Below are 13,173 nucleotides of genomic sequence, written 5' to 3'. Positions count from 1 at the left end.
CAAATAGGGCTGCGTGGCTAGGTGGGCCCGAAGCTGCCCCCCCCCCCCAGCTGCAGAACTCCAGAGGGGCTGAACACCGAGCTCTCGGCCCTGGGGAGTCAGCCGGTCCTGGGGAGGCTAGTAGTTTTGAGGCCAGCCTTAGGAACTTAGGGCTACCCTGTTTCAGAATAGAAAATATGGCCGAGAGGTAGAAGGCCCCTGGGTTTAAACCCCAGAACCAAAAATAGAAGAAAAAAAAAGAAGCGAACCAATGTTGGCAACGTGGGCTTGTTACGGAAATCTGTTTAATGGTTGAAGAATGTATACACTCTGCTCTGAGAAGTTTCCAGAAAGGCAACTTTTCCATGTTTTCAAAAATAGATTTGTATTAAAGATTTTCATATTCATAAATAGGTATGAGGGAAGTCTCCAGATGCAAAAGGCATCCTCGGTTGACTGCGGTCCCCCTTCCCCAGAGGCCAGCCCTGCACAGGGACAGGGCTCCTGCTGGAGGCCCCAACGCTGGCGGCCCTGGGGAGGGAAAAGCCCAATTCGGCGTGAGTCAAAAGCATCCTCCTGCTTGGCTGGGGCCAGGGCCCTTCCCTTCTGGGAAGCCAAGAACCACCCCGGCCTCCTGGAGGCCTCGCAGACCTTCCCTGCTCCACTTTCTTCTGTGAGAAAATCATCCCAGTACTTGGGAGGCTGAGACAGGAGGATGACAGGTTGGAGACCAGCCTCAACAGTTCAGCAAGCCCCTCGCCAAGGCAGCCAGAGGTTTCCAAATAAAAAGGGCCGGGAGTGCAGCTCGCGGGCAGGCTGCCCTGGGTTCAGTCCTAGCACAGTAAAAAGGCCTGCGGGCCACCCTCTCCCTCCCCCTTCTCCTCTGCAACCAAGTCCCTTTCCCACCTCCCCGGCCTGCGCTTGGGTAATTTGTAAACAAAGAGATTAAGCCTTTCTCTTGCCCCGAGGCCCTGGGGGCTGGGAGCCAGCCAAAGCCTGTCATGGGACTGAATCAGGCAGGCTTCCTTTTCTGTCTCCCACACTTTTACGAATCTAGGTGTCAGTGGTTTTTAAATTTGGGTGCTGGGGAATCGAACCCAGGGGTGCTCTATCTCTGAGCTACACGGCCAGCGTTTCCTTTGGAAACACGGTCTCGCCAGGTTGACGTGAGCCGCTGAGGCTGCCCTCCAACCTGCGGTCCTCCAGCCTCAGCCTCTGTTACTGGGGCTGCGGCGTGCACCACCGAACCCCACGTCAAGTGGTTTTTGTTGTTTAGGTGCTAGGAATTGAACCCAGGGGTGCTCTTCCTCTAAGCGACACCCCAGTCCTATTCTTTATTCTTTATTTTCAAACAGGGCCTAAGTAGCTGAGGCTGCCTGTGAACTGTGATCCTGTCAGCCTCCCAAATGCTGGGATTACACGTGTGCACCGCCACGCCCGGCTGCCCGGCTTTACTTTATTTACTTATGTGGTACTAGGGATAGCATCCAGGGGCATTCTACCTGAGTTACAACCCCAGCCCGATTTCTTCTTGTGTTTGTAATACTAAGGATGAAACTCAGGGACATTCTACCTCCAAGAGTCACCCCCAGCCCTACCTTTTATTCTTAATTTTGGAACAGGGCCTCACTAAATAGCTGAGGCTTGCCTTGAACCTGTGACCTTCCCGTCTCAGCCTCTCAATACTGGGATTACAAGTGTGTGTCCGGCTCCAGCCTTTTTACTCTTTATTTTAAACAGGTCTCACCAAGTTGCTGAAGCTGGCCTTGAACCTGTGACCCTCCCGTCTCAGCCTCCCAAATGCTGGAATCACAAGCTTGCGCCACCACGCCGGCTCCTTTTCGCGTTCTGACGCGGGGTCCTGCTGTGCTGCTGAGGCTGGCCTCAAGCCTGCGGCCTTCCTCCCCACATGGCTTTCCAGGGTCTTCTCCAGCCTGGGCCTGGGCTGGAAGTGGGGCTCTCCCCCTCCGGGCAGTGTGACCCGTGAAGGGCACAGGGCCGGATGGGGCGCTGCTCCCGGGGCTTCAGGCTCCTGGTGGCGGGCAGGGGTGGGCACCAGTTCTCCTTGGACACGCTGGGCCGAAGGAGGAAGCAGCGTGGTTGCCCCTGGGTTCCAGCCTGCAAGTCTAGGGCCAGCCCTCCAGGCAGGCCTGGCTCGGCAGCCCGATCAGGGCGCCTTCCTCCCCTGCAGAACCTCGCTCCACTGCCCCGGCCCGGCGCTTGGCAGACAGGGGCCCGGCCTCCAGCGTCAAGCCGCTTGCCGGGCCTGGGCTGGGATCTGAGCGGCCAGCACGGCGGCCTCGCTCCTTGCTCACGCAATCAGCATTTTATTTCTTGGGGGAGGGCACTGGGGATTGGACCCAGGGGCGTCTGCCTGAGCTGTATCCCAGCCCCCCTTTATTTTGAAGCACGGTCTCACTGCTACTGTATGGGGCCTCGAACCTGTGATCCTCTAGTCTCAGCTTCTCAAGTGTTGGGACTGTACGTGCGTGCCGCCCGAGGGCTGGCACGAAGGGTTTCTGCACCCCGGGTAAGACCAGGCTGGCCCGCAGGGTCCCCTCAGCCCTGTCTCTGGAATGTAATGCAAACCGCTCCTTGCTTTCTCTGGGTAGCGTAGGCCTCGTGCAGGCCACGCTGCACTGCACCTGTTCTGCCGTGCGTGTGGGGTACCAGGTACTGAGCCCCGGGGTGCTCTACTTCTGAGCTATACCCCCAGCCTTTTTCACTTTGAAACATGATCTCCCGGCGGCACTGAACTCGCAACCCTCCCAAGCGTGGATGACAGCCTGTACCACCAGACCAACTCCCCGTCTGGTTCTCAGTGTTTACCTTGCCATCTCACCCCAGCCCTCAGCCTCCTCACAGCCGGTGCCCAGGGAGTGGCTGGCTCTGCAGCCTGAGCAGCAGGCAGGCCCCGGCCCGAGGCCGCAAACCCACACCTGTGCGCCGAAAAGGAAAAAGCTGCGTGGACGCTCCAGCCAGAGACACTCCCGCGTGTTGAGAAGGCAGCCAGCCGGCCCGGGAGGGGTCTGGGCCTGGGTCCGCAGGCAGTGAGGCGGCTGCCCAGGCTGGGAAGGGGCTGGGCTCCCGGTGGAGGCCCCAGGACACCCAAGAATCTGGGGTGTTGGCCACAGCCCCAAGCCACAGCAAAGTCAAGGCTGGAGACGAGGGAGAATGGAGGAACCCCCCCCCCCTGCACCTCCCACTGCAGGCCTGCGGCAGGGCTCAGTCCAGTTTTGGAATGTGAAGAAAACCTGGACAGCCAGGGCCGGCGGCCACACCTGTCACCCCAGGGCTTGGGAGCCTGAAACAGGAGTGTCAGGGTAGAGGCCAGCCTCAGAACTTAGAACTTTGTTTCTAAACCAAAAGGTGAAACAGAGCCGGGCATGGCAGTGCACACCTGTCAGCCCACTACGTGGGGGCTGAGGCAGGAGGATGGCGGATTGGAGGCCAGCCTCTGCAACTGAGCCAGGTTCACAACAACCTCGGAAAACCTGGTTTCAAAACAAAACAAAACAAAACAAAAACGGGCCGGGGTGGAGCGCAGAGGTAGAAGGCCCCTGGGCTCCATCCCAGCACCACAAAAGGGAAAAAAGAGAAGCAGGCAAGCGGAGGGACCCCGCCGCTGGCGGAGGGCATGGTCCCCACGCTGCTGCGGCCAAGGGTCCCTGCAGCCGCGTGGCCAGCGCGCGCACGAGCCCAGGGCTCTGGGATGGCGCCGGAGCCCTGCGCCGGGCAGCCAGGCCGTCAGCACCCGCAGCCCCAGCCCTCGCCGACGCCCCTGCTGTCCAGCTGGATGTGGTCTGTGCTCTTCTCCCGGAACAGGTGGCCGCCGTGGCGCAGGATGAGCTCGCTGGCCACCCGCAGGAAGGCCTCGTCCACGTTGCTGGAGTCCTTGGCGGACGTCTCTAAAGCACACAGGATGTCATAGTGCTCGGCCAGGCTCTGGGCCTCTGCCAGCGGCACCTCCCGCAGCTCGTCCAGGTCCGACTTGTTTCCTGGAGACAGAGAAAGTCCAGAGCAGGGTGGTGAGCCAGCCAGCCCGGCAGGACTCAGCCCAGAGCAAGGCGCCGGCACCAGGGCGGAGCCATACACTCGCGCACGGGGAGGCTGAGGCAGGAGGCGCAGGTTGGAGACGAGCCTCAGTAACTTAAAGAGAACACAGCAACTGTGAGACCCTACTTCAGGATAAAAATGCTGAGCCGGGCGTGGGGGCGCACGCCTGTCATCCCCGCGCTCGGGAGGCGGAGACAGGAGGATCGCACAGGTTCGAAGCCAGCCTCGGCTACTTAGTGAGGCTCTCGGCAACTTAGTGAGACCCTGTTTCCAAATAAAGTATAAAATGGGTCTGGGAGTAGAGCCTGGAGGTAGGAAAGCCCTTGGAATAAATAAATAAATAAATAAAATGTTATAAAGAAAAAGGGCTGGGGGGAGCCGGGCGCGGTGGCGCACGCTTGTAATCCCAGCATTCGGGAGGCTGAGACCTGGAGGATCACAGGTTCGTGGACAGCCTCAGCTACTCAGTGAGACCGTTTCAAAATAAAGGAAAGAAAAAAAAGGGCAGGAGGTGTAGCTTGGAGGTAGAATCAAGTCCCCACTACCAAAAAATAAATAAAATACCGAAGAGGCAACAAGAGGAGAGAGGAGAGCCCGTGGTCCCGCCTGCTCACCAATCAGCAGCTGGACGATGTTGGCGCCTGCGTACTTCCGCACGTCCTCAATCCAGTGAGGCACCGACAGGAAGGAGCTCCTTTTGGTGATGTCGTACGCCAGGATGGCCCCGTTGGCACTGCGGTAGTAGCTCTGGGTGATGGTTCGGAACCGCTCCTGGCCGGCCGTGTCCCAGATCTGCAGCTAAAGAAAGAACCGTGCGCCACTACACCCGGCTCCTTTTTTTTTTTGCGGGTCTGGGGATGGAACCCAGGGTCATTCTACCGAGCTCCACCCCCTGCCCTATTTTTGATTCTTTATTTTGAAACCGGGTCTCACTGAGTTGTGGAGGGCCTAAGTAGCTGAGGCTGTCCGTGAACTGAGATCCTCCGGTCTCAGCCTCTCGAATGCTGGGATGACAAGTGTGCGCCGCCAAGCCTGGCTTCTGGCTCCCTTTTATTTTTATTTTTTAAATTTATTATTCTTTTTTTTTTGCAGTACTGGGCATGGAACTCAGGGGCATTCTACCTCCGAGCTACACCCCTAGTCTATTTTTGTATTCTTTATTTTGAAACAAGGTCTCACTAAGTAGTAGCTGAGGCCTTCTGCGAACCGCAATCCTCCTGTTTCAGCCTCCTGAACGCTGGGATTACAAGCATGCAACATCATGCCTGGCTTGATTTTTTATTTTGAAAGGTCTCGCTTAAGTTGCTGAGGCTGGCCTCAATTTTGGGATCTTCCTTTCTCAGCCTCCTTAGTACTGGGATTATAAGCATATGCTATCATGCCTGGCTTCCTGGCTTTTATTTTGGTTAAATTTTTTTTTTTTTTTTTTTTTTTTGGTGGTACTGGGGAGGAACCCAGGGGCTTTCTACCTCCGGGCTATACTCCCAGACCTATTTTATACTTTATTTGGAAACAGGGTCTCACCAAGTTGCTGAGAGCCTCACTAAGTAGCTGAGGCTGGCTTCGAACCTGCGCGATCCTCCTGTCTCCGCCTCCCAAGCGCGGGGATTACAAGCGTGCACCACCACGCCCGGTTCCTGGCTTTTATTTTTGCAAGTCTGGGAATGGAACCCAGGGGCATGCGACCTCCCAGCTACACACCCCCTGCCTATTTTTTATTCTCTATTTTGAAACAGGGTCTCACTAAGTTGCAGAGGGCCTAAGTAGCTGAGGCTGTCTGCGAACCGTGATCCTCCGGTCTCAGCCTCCTGGCTTCTTAAAATTAGAAAAGAACACTGGAAAAGTTAGCTGTCAGAACAAAAGCAGAAAGCCAGCGTGGTGGCGCACGCTCGTCATCCCAGCACTCGGGAGGCTGAGGCCGGAGGATCGCGGTTGGCGGACAGCCTCGGCTACTTAGTGAGGCCCTCCCCAACTCAGTCAGACCTGGTTTCAAAATAAGAGAATAAAATATAGGGCAGGGGGTGTAGATCGGAGGTCGAATGCCCCTGGGTTCCATTCCCAGACCTGCAAAAGAAAAAATAATAAATAAATAAATAAACAAATAAATAAATAAACGAACAATAGCAGAAATGGCCAGGCTAAGCCAAGTCCATTCCTGGGCGACTTTTCATGGCGCTTGGGGATGCAGCGGGTATGGACAAGACGTCTCATTAAGTAGCTGAGGCTGGTGCGAACTTGCAATTCTCCTGTCTCAGCCTCCCAAGCACTGAGATTACATGCGTGCACATTACACGGGGCCACTAAGTTTTTTTGGTTTTTTGCTCTACTGGGGATTGAACCAGGGGCATTCTACCTCCAGCTACATCCCCATCACTATTTTTTTTCTCTTTCTGTGGTATTGGGGACGGAATCCTGGGGCATTCTACCTCCGAATTACACCCTCAGCACTATTTTTTATTCTTTGTTTTGTTTTGTGGTACTGCAGATGGAACCTAGGGGTTTTCTACCTCCAGGCTACACTCCCAGACCTATTTCATATTTTATTTGAAAACAGGGTCTCACCAAGCTGCGGAGAGCCTCACTAAATAGCTGGGGCTGGCTTCGAACCTGCGCGATCCTCCTGTCTCAGTCTTCTGAGTACTGGGATTACAAGCGTGCGCCACCACGCCTGGCTCTTTATTCTTTATTTTGAAACAGGACCTCACTAAGTTGCAGAGGGGCTTCACTAAGTAGCTAAGGCTGGCCTTGAACCTTTGAGCCTCCTATTTCAGCCTCCCAAGTACTGGGATTACATACGTGCACCACCACACGCAGCTTAGGAATGTTTTTATACATTCTTTTACCCAAACATAGGTGAGCCCCCAGAGAACACAGACTCCCTCATCTGCCTCTTTATCCTGGTACTGAGCAGTGAACCCGAAATGTTGTACCTTTGAGCATCCCCAGCCCTTTGTATGTATTTATTTCTGTAGGGGTTACTGGGGGTGGAACCCAGGGATCTCCTACCCCTGGGCTATGCCCTCAGTTCTATTTTATTTATTTTTCAATTGTAAACAGGGTCTAAGTTGCTGAGGTGGACTGTGAGCCTGCGATCCTGCTGTATCAGCCTCCCTAGTACTGGGATGACAGGCGTGTGCCACCATACCTGGCTAGTTCTTCCTTTCCTTTATTTTCATTTTGAAGCAGGGTTCCCAACGTTAACGAGCACCTGTTTGCTGAGACTGTCCTCGAACCTGTGATCCTCCTGCCTCAGCCTTCCTTCCGAGGACTGGGCTCACAGGCCTGCGCCAGCCACCACACTCGGCAAGCTCCCCCTTCCCGTAAGTGCCTTCAGCTTGCTCTCCGCTCGAACGTAAAGATCAGCTCAAGGCCATGGCTCTTTTTTTTCTTTTTCTCCAGCTGCTGAAAATGGAAACTAGGCCTGAGCACGCTCAGCGAACTCTCTCTGAGATATACAACCAGCACCTTGAGGCAAAATACTCTGTGTATGGGGGGAGCAAGTGCTGGGGACTGAACGCAGGGCCACGAACATGCTAAACACAATCAACTAAGCTACCTCCCAACCCCAAGATCATGGCTCTTGAAACTCCGAAAACTAGCCGGGCGTGGTGGCGCACGCCTGTCATCCCCGCGCTTGGGAGGCTGAGACAGGAGGATCGCGCGGGTTCGAAGCCAGCCTCAGCTACTGAGTGAAGCTTTCAGCAACTTAGTGAGACCCTGTTTCCAAATAAAGGCCCTTGGGTTCCATCCTCAGTACCAAAAAATAAAATAAAATAAAATAAAATAAAATAAAATAAAATAAAATAAAAAATAGAGCTGGGGGTGTAGCTAGGGGGTAGAGTGCCCCTGGGTTCCATCCCCATTACCACACACATAAAAAAGGTAAAATTTCCATGCTTCAACCTCCAGTATCAAAAGTAAATAAATGCAAAGGAACCAATGGACAGGTGTGTATTGACACCATGTACCTGCCGCTGGATTTTTTGTGTTCCCCCCCCCCCCCAGTACTGGGGATTGAACCCAGGGGCATTCTACCACCGAGCTACACCTTCAGCCCAATTTTTTATTCTTTCTCCTTCCTTCCTTCCTTCCTTCCTTCCTTCCTTCCTTCCTTCTACCTACCTACCTACCTTTCTTTCTTGCAGTACTAGGGATGGACTCTAAGGGCATTCTACCTCCGAGCTACACCCCCAAGCACTATATTTTATTATTTATTTATTTATTGCAGTACTAGGGATGGAACCTAGGGGGCATTCTACCTCTGAGCTACACCCCCAGCAGATTTTTTATTCTTAATTTTGAAACCGGGTCTCACTGAGTTGCCGAGGGCCTCACTGAGTAGCTGAGGCTGGCCGTGAACCCCGATCCTCCGGTCTCAGCCTCCCGAATGCTGGGATGACAAGTGTGCGCCGCCAGCCCTGGCACCACCTTAACCTTTATTTTGAAACAAGGTCTCCCTAAGTTGTGGCGGGCCTCACTAAGTAGCTGAGGCTGCCTGTGAACTACAAGCCTCCTGTCTCAGCCTCCCAAGTACTAGGATCACAGTGTGCCCCACCACACCCGGCCGGGCCTCTGTGCCTTGAGGGAACTTAACTTCTGCAGGAACAGAAAAACAAAACAAGTAATTGTACATCCACCAGAGGTCACTGGAAGGATGGTCTGGGAGGCACAAAAGGGCTCTCTGGGGAGGTGGCACCCCCAGACCCCCATGATGACACAGCAGTTACAGGAGGACTGAGATGGGAGGTGGAACAGGTGCAAAGGTCCTGAGGCAGGAACAATCTTAGCATGTTTAAAGGACAGAGGGCAGCCAGACTGGTGGCGCACACCTATAAACCCTGTACTCCGGAGGCTGAGACAGGAGGATCACAGCTCTGAGGCCAGCTTCAGCAACTTAGCCAGACCCTCGGCAACCTAGCGAGAACTTGTTTCCAAATAAAACATGAAATAGTAGCTGGGTGTGGCGGCGTATCCTTGTAATCCCAGTACCTGGGTGGCAGAGACAGAAAGATCTCAGGTTCCCAGCCAGCATCAGGTACTTAGTGAGGCCCTCTGCAACTTAGTGAGACCCTGTTTCAAAATAAAGAATAAAAAATAAGCCGGGCGTGGTAACACAGGCTTGTAATCTCAGCCACTTAGAAGGCTGAGAGAAGAGGACTGTGGTTCACAGACAGCCTCAGCTACTTAGTGAGGTCCTTTGCAACTCAGTGAGATTCGGTTTCAAAATAAAGAATAAAGAGAAGCCGGGTGTGGTGGCGCACGCTTGTAATCCCAGCATTTGGGAGGCTGAGACTGGAGGACCACAGTTCACAGACAGCCTCAGCTACTTAGTGAGGCCTTCTGCATGCAACTCAGTGAGACCCTGTTTCAAAATAAAGAATAAGAAATAGGGCAGGGGGTATAGCTCGGAGGTTGAATGACCCTGAGTTTGATCCCCAGACCCACACACACACACACACACACAAAAAAAAAAAAAGGAATAAAGAGTAGGGCTGGGGGAATAGCTTGGAGGTAGAATGCCCTGGGTTCCACCCCTAATACCACACACACACACACACACACACACACACACACACACACACACACACAATAAAAAATAAACAATAAAAAATAAATAAAAAGTAGGGCTGGGGATGTAGCTTAGAGGTAGAATGCCCTGGGTCTCCATCCCCAGTACCTAAAAAAAAAAATAGAAATGGTTCCCCTGTGTTCAATCCCAGCATATCACACGCAGACAGACAGAAAGACAGACAGACACACACACACACACACACTTCTGCGGCTGCTCAGGCTAACTCCAGCTGCCACGGGGGCTGGGCTGGCCTTCAGATGGCCTTGACTGTAAGACCAGGACATAAATCGCTGCCAAAGGCTTTTCCACCCCAAACAACTGGATTCTAAGAAACAGCGCTGGCTGTGGTAGCACACGCCTGTGTGATCACAGCCTCAACAGCTCGGTGTGAAACTGGGAAACTCAGTGAGACCCTGTTTCACAACACACAAGCGGGGCGTGGCGGCGCACGCTTGCAACCCCAGCCTTTGGGAGGCTGAGACAGGGGGATCGCGCAGGTTCGCGGCCAGCCTCGGCTACTCAGGCCCTCTGCGACTCAGCGAGGCTCTGTTTCCAAACAAAGAATCAAAAATCGGGCTGGCGGTGTTGCTTGGAGGTAGAATGCCCCTGGGTTCCATCCCCAGTTTAAGAAACAGTAATAATAAGCAAGCGGAACATGCTGGCACAGTTTTTAATCCCAGCACTTGGGAGGCTGAGAGAGAAGGGTCACAGGTTCCCAGCCAGCCTCGGCTACTAAGCGAGGCCCTCTGCACCTTAGTGAGACAAGTTTCAAAATAAAAAATAAAAAGCAGGGCTGGGGGTGTAGCTCAGAGGGAGGAGGCCCCTGGAGTCAAGCTCCAGTACCATAAAAACCAACCAACCAACCAACCAGGGTGTGGGTGTGGTGGTCCCCGCCAGTAATCCTAGCCCTTGGGAGGCTGACTCAAGAGTCACAAGTTCAAGGCCACCATCAGCAATTTAAGGAGACCCTGTTTCAAAAATTTTAAAAGAAGAGGAACTGAGGGTGTAGCTCAGAACACCTATCGGTTCAATCCCCAGCACCAAAAAAAAAAAAAAAAGAAAAAGAAAAGAAAAGAAAAGAAATAACAGTCCACCTGCCCTGCATTGCACAACCTGTACACAGCCCGCTGGCCCTCCCGGGCCCACAGGTTGTTATCTAGACAGGTAAACAGAAGCACTGCCCCTCCCTGACCACGTCACCACAGGGCCACCAAAACGCTGCAGGGACAGGTCAACGGCCTGCAAGGACTACGGCCGTGTGTGTGTGTGTGTGTGTGTGTGTGTGTGTGTGCGCGCGCGTGTGTGTGTGTGGACTATGCCGTGCGTGTGTGTGTGTGTGTGTGTGCGTGTGTGTGCGTGTGCGTGTGTGTGTGTAAATTGAACCCAGGGCATATTTTATCTCTGTACTACACTCCCAGCTCTACTTCTTTTCTTTCTTTCTTTCTTTTTTTTCTTTTTTTTTGTGGTATTGAGGATGAAACCCAGGGGCCTTCTACCTTCAAGCTATGCTCCCAGACCAATTTTATTATTTTATTTGGAAACAGGGTCTCACTAAGTTGCTGAGAGCCTCACTCAGTAGCTGAGGCTGGCTTCGAACCCGCGCGATCCTCCCGTCTCAGCCACCCGAGCGCTGAGATGACAAGCGCGCCCGCCACACCTGTCTCTATTTCACTTTTAGTTTTACGACAGGGTCACCAAGTTGCTGAGGGTCCCCACACACCACTCCTGACTTATTTTATTTTATTATTATTACTTTTTTGCAGTAACCCAGGGGCTACCTCCGAACTACACTCCCCAGCCCTATTTTTAATTGATGGGACAATTTTTTTTTTTTGAAACAGACCCTAAGTTGCTGAGCCAATCCCCAATCCTGCGATCCTCCTGTCTCAGCCTCCAAGTGCTGGGATTCCGGGCTGCACACGGCCTGGCTGAAGCCTCTGTTTCAGTGTGGCTGTGGGCATCGCTAAGGGGCAAAAACAGCCTGAACACAGCTCACCCATGCCAGGCTTTCCTCTGCCACCTGCTCGGAGAGCAGTGCCCCACGGGACTCAAAGCTGCCCATGGGAACCTTGCTCCTCTACTCTGTGGAGACCCCAAAACGGTGAAACTCAAAAGAAAAAAGAAAAACACCCCTCTTGGGCAGGCATCTGCCCAGTCACATCTGCTCTGGAGACGCTGGGGGCACACAGGCTGCTGACTTACTTTTTCTCCCACGGAGGGGCCAGAGGGAGGCTACACCCAGGAATTATCCCAATTTCACCAAACAGAGACAAAGAGCCGAGTATCCTAGCCAAGGGCAACAATAAGAAACACCCAGAGGGGCAGAGCCGCGGCAGAAGCAGGGGTCAGATGACACCCATCCCCCTGGCTCCACTTCTTGAAAACAGAAAGAAGCCAGGCACCCGGCGGCACCGGCCCGGAATCCCAGCGCTTGGGAGGCTGAGGCAGGAGGGTCACAGGTTGGAGGCCAGCCTCAGCAGTTGGGCCGGACCAGATTAAAAAAAAGAAAGAAAGAAAAAGAAAACCCAAAGGTCTGGGCGCTCGGCGGGGAGTGCCCGCAAAGGAGGCGCAGCTCTCCGCCCCACGGTGGACTTCGAGGCCGAGGCTGGCCGCGGAGGCCCTCGGAGCAGAGGCCGGAGGCCGGCCCCGGGCACTTCGCGAGCCCACGCAGCTCACGCTCGGCTGCCTGGGCCCGTGTCCAAACAACACTAAGAAGGACGGCAAGGGGCGCTCAGGGGTGGGCCAGTGACCATCAGAGTCGCCAGTGACCCCCGCCCCAAATAAAGGGTTTCATCTCACTCGGGCAAACGTTACTCCTGAGGCCACCCCAGGGCGCCGGCCTCCCCGTCCGCCCGTGTCCAGGGTCCACCCGGCCCGGCCTCCCCGTCCGCCCGTGTCCAGGGTCCAGTGTCCACCCGGCCCGGCCGCAGGGGCGTGGCCGGCGGCCCGCCCGGACCGCGGACAAAGCGGCCGCGCACCTTGACCCGCTGGCCCTGCACCTCCAGCGTCTTCATGGTGAAGTCCACGCCGATCGTGCTGCCCTGGCGCTCGGCGAACGCGCCGGTCTTGAAGCGCTGCACCACGCACGTCTTGCCCACGCTCGCGTCGCCCACCAGCACCAGCTTGAACAGGAAGTCGTACTGCTCGTCCGCGTCCCCCGGGCCCGGCCCCGCCATGGCCGCCCGCCGCCGCACGCAGGCAGGCCGCGGCCCGAGCCCGAGCGCCGCAGCCCGCCGGCCGCCCGCCCGGAGCCGCGACAGCCGAGGGAGCGGAGCGCCTCCGAGGACGCCCGCCCGCCCCCAGCCCGGGCCGCCGCCGAGCCCGGCCCGCGCCAGGCGCCCAGGCCAGCCCGCCGAGGACACGCCCCGGACACGCCCACCGCCCCGCCCACGGCCGCGAGGGCGCCCGGGCCCCGCCCGCCGAGGACACGCCCCGCCCACCGCCCCGCCCACGGCCGCGAGGGCGCGCAGGCCAGCCCGCCGAGGACACGCCCCGGACACGCCCACCGCCCCGCCCACGGCCGCGAGGGCGCCCGGGCCCCGCCCGCCGAGGACACGCCCCGCCCC

At 55.6% G+C, this 13,173-nt stretch overlaps 1 protein-coding gene across 1 annotated transcript; it reads right to left on the bottom strand.

Moving 5' to 3' along the window:
* Positions 1 to 3,726: 3,726 nt before the first annotated feature.
* RAB43 (RAB43, member RAS oncogene family) lies at positions 3,727 to 12,783 on the bottom strand (the record flags this gene model as incomplete). The annotated part of the gene is made up of 3 exons (XM_080718115.1): positions 3,727 to 3,977; positions 4,650 to 4,833; positions 12,586 to 12,783. The coding sequence occupies 3 exons, from the start codon at positions 12,781 to 12,783 to the stop codon at positions 3,727 to 3,729; spliced, it is 633 nt and encodes a 210-aa protein (XP_080574241.1).
* Positions 12,784 to 13,173: the final 390 nt, after the last annotated feature.

Source organism: Muscardinus avellanarius (assembly GCF_963383645.1).
Source record: "Muscardinus avellanarius genome assembly, chromosome: 22".
Classification (NCBI taxonomy): domain Eukaryota; kingdom Metazoa; phylum Chordata; class Mammalia; order Rodentia; family Gliridae; genus Muscardinus; species Muscardinus avellanarius.
This window is presented reverse-complemented; position numbering and strand designations above follow the sequence as displayed.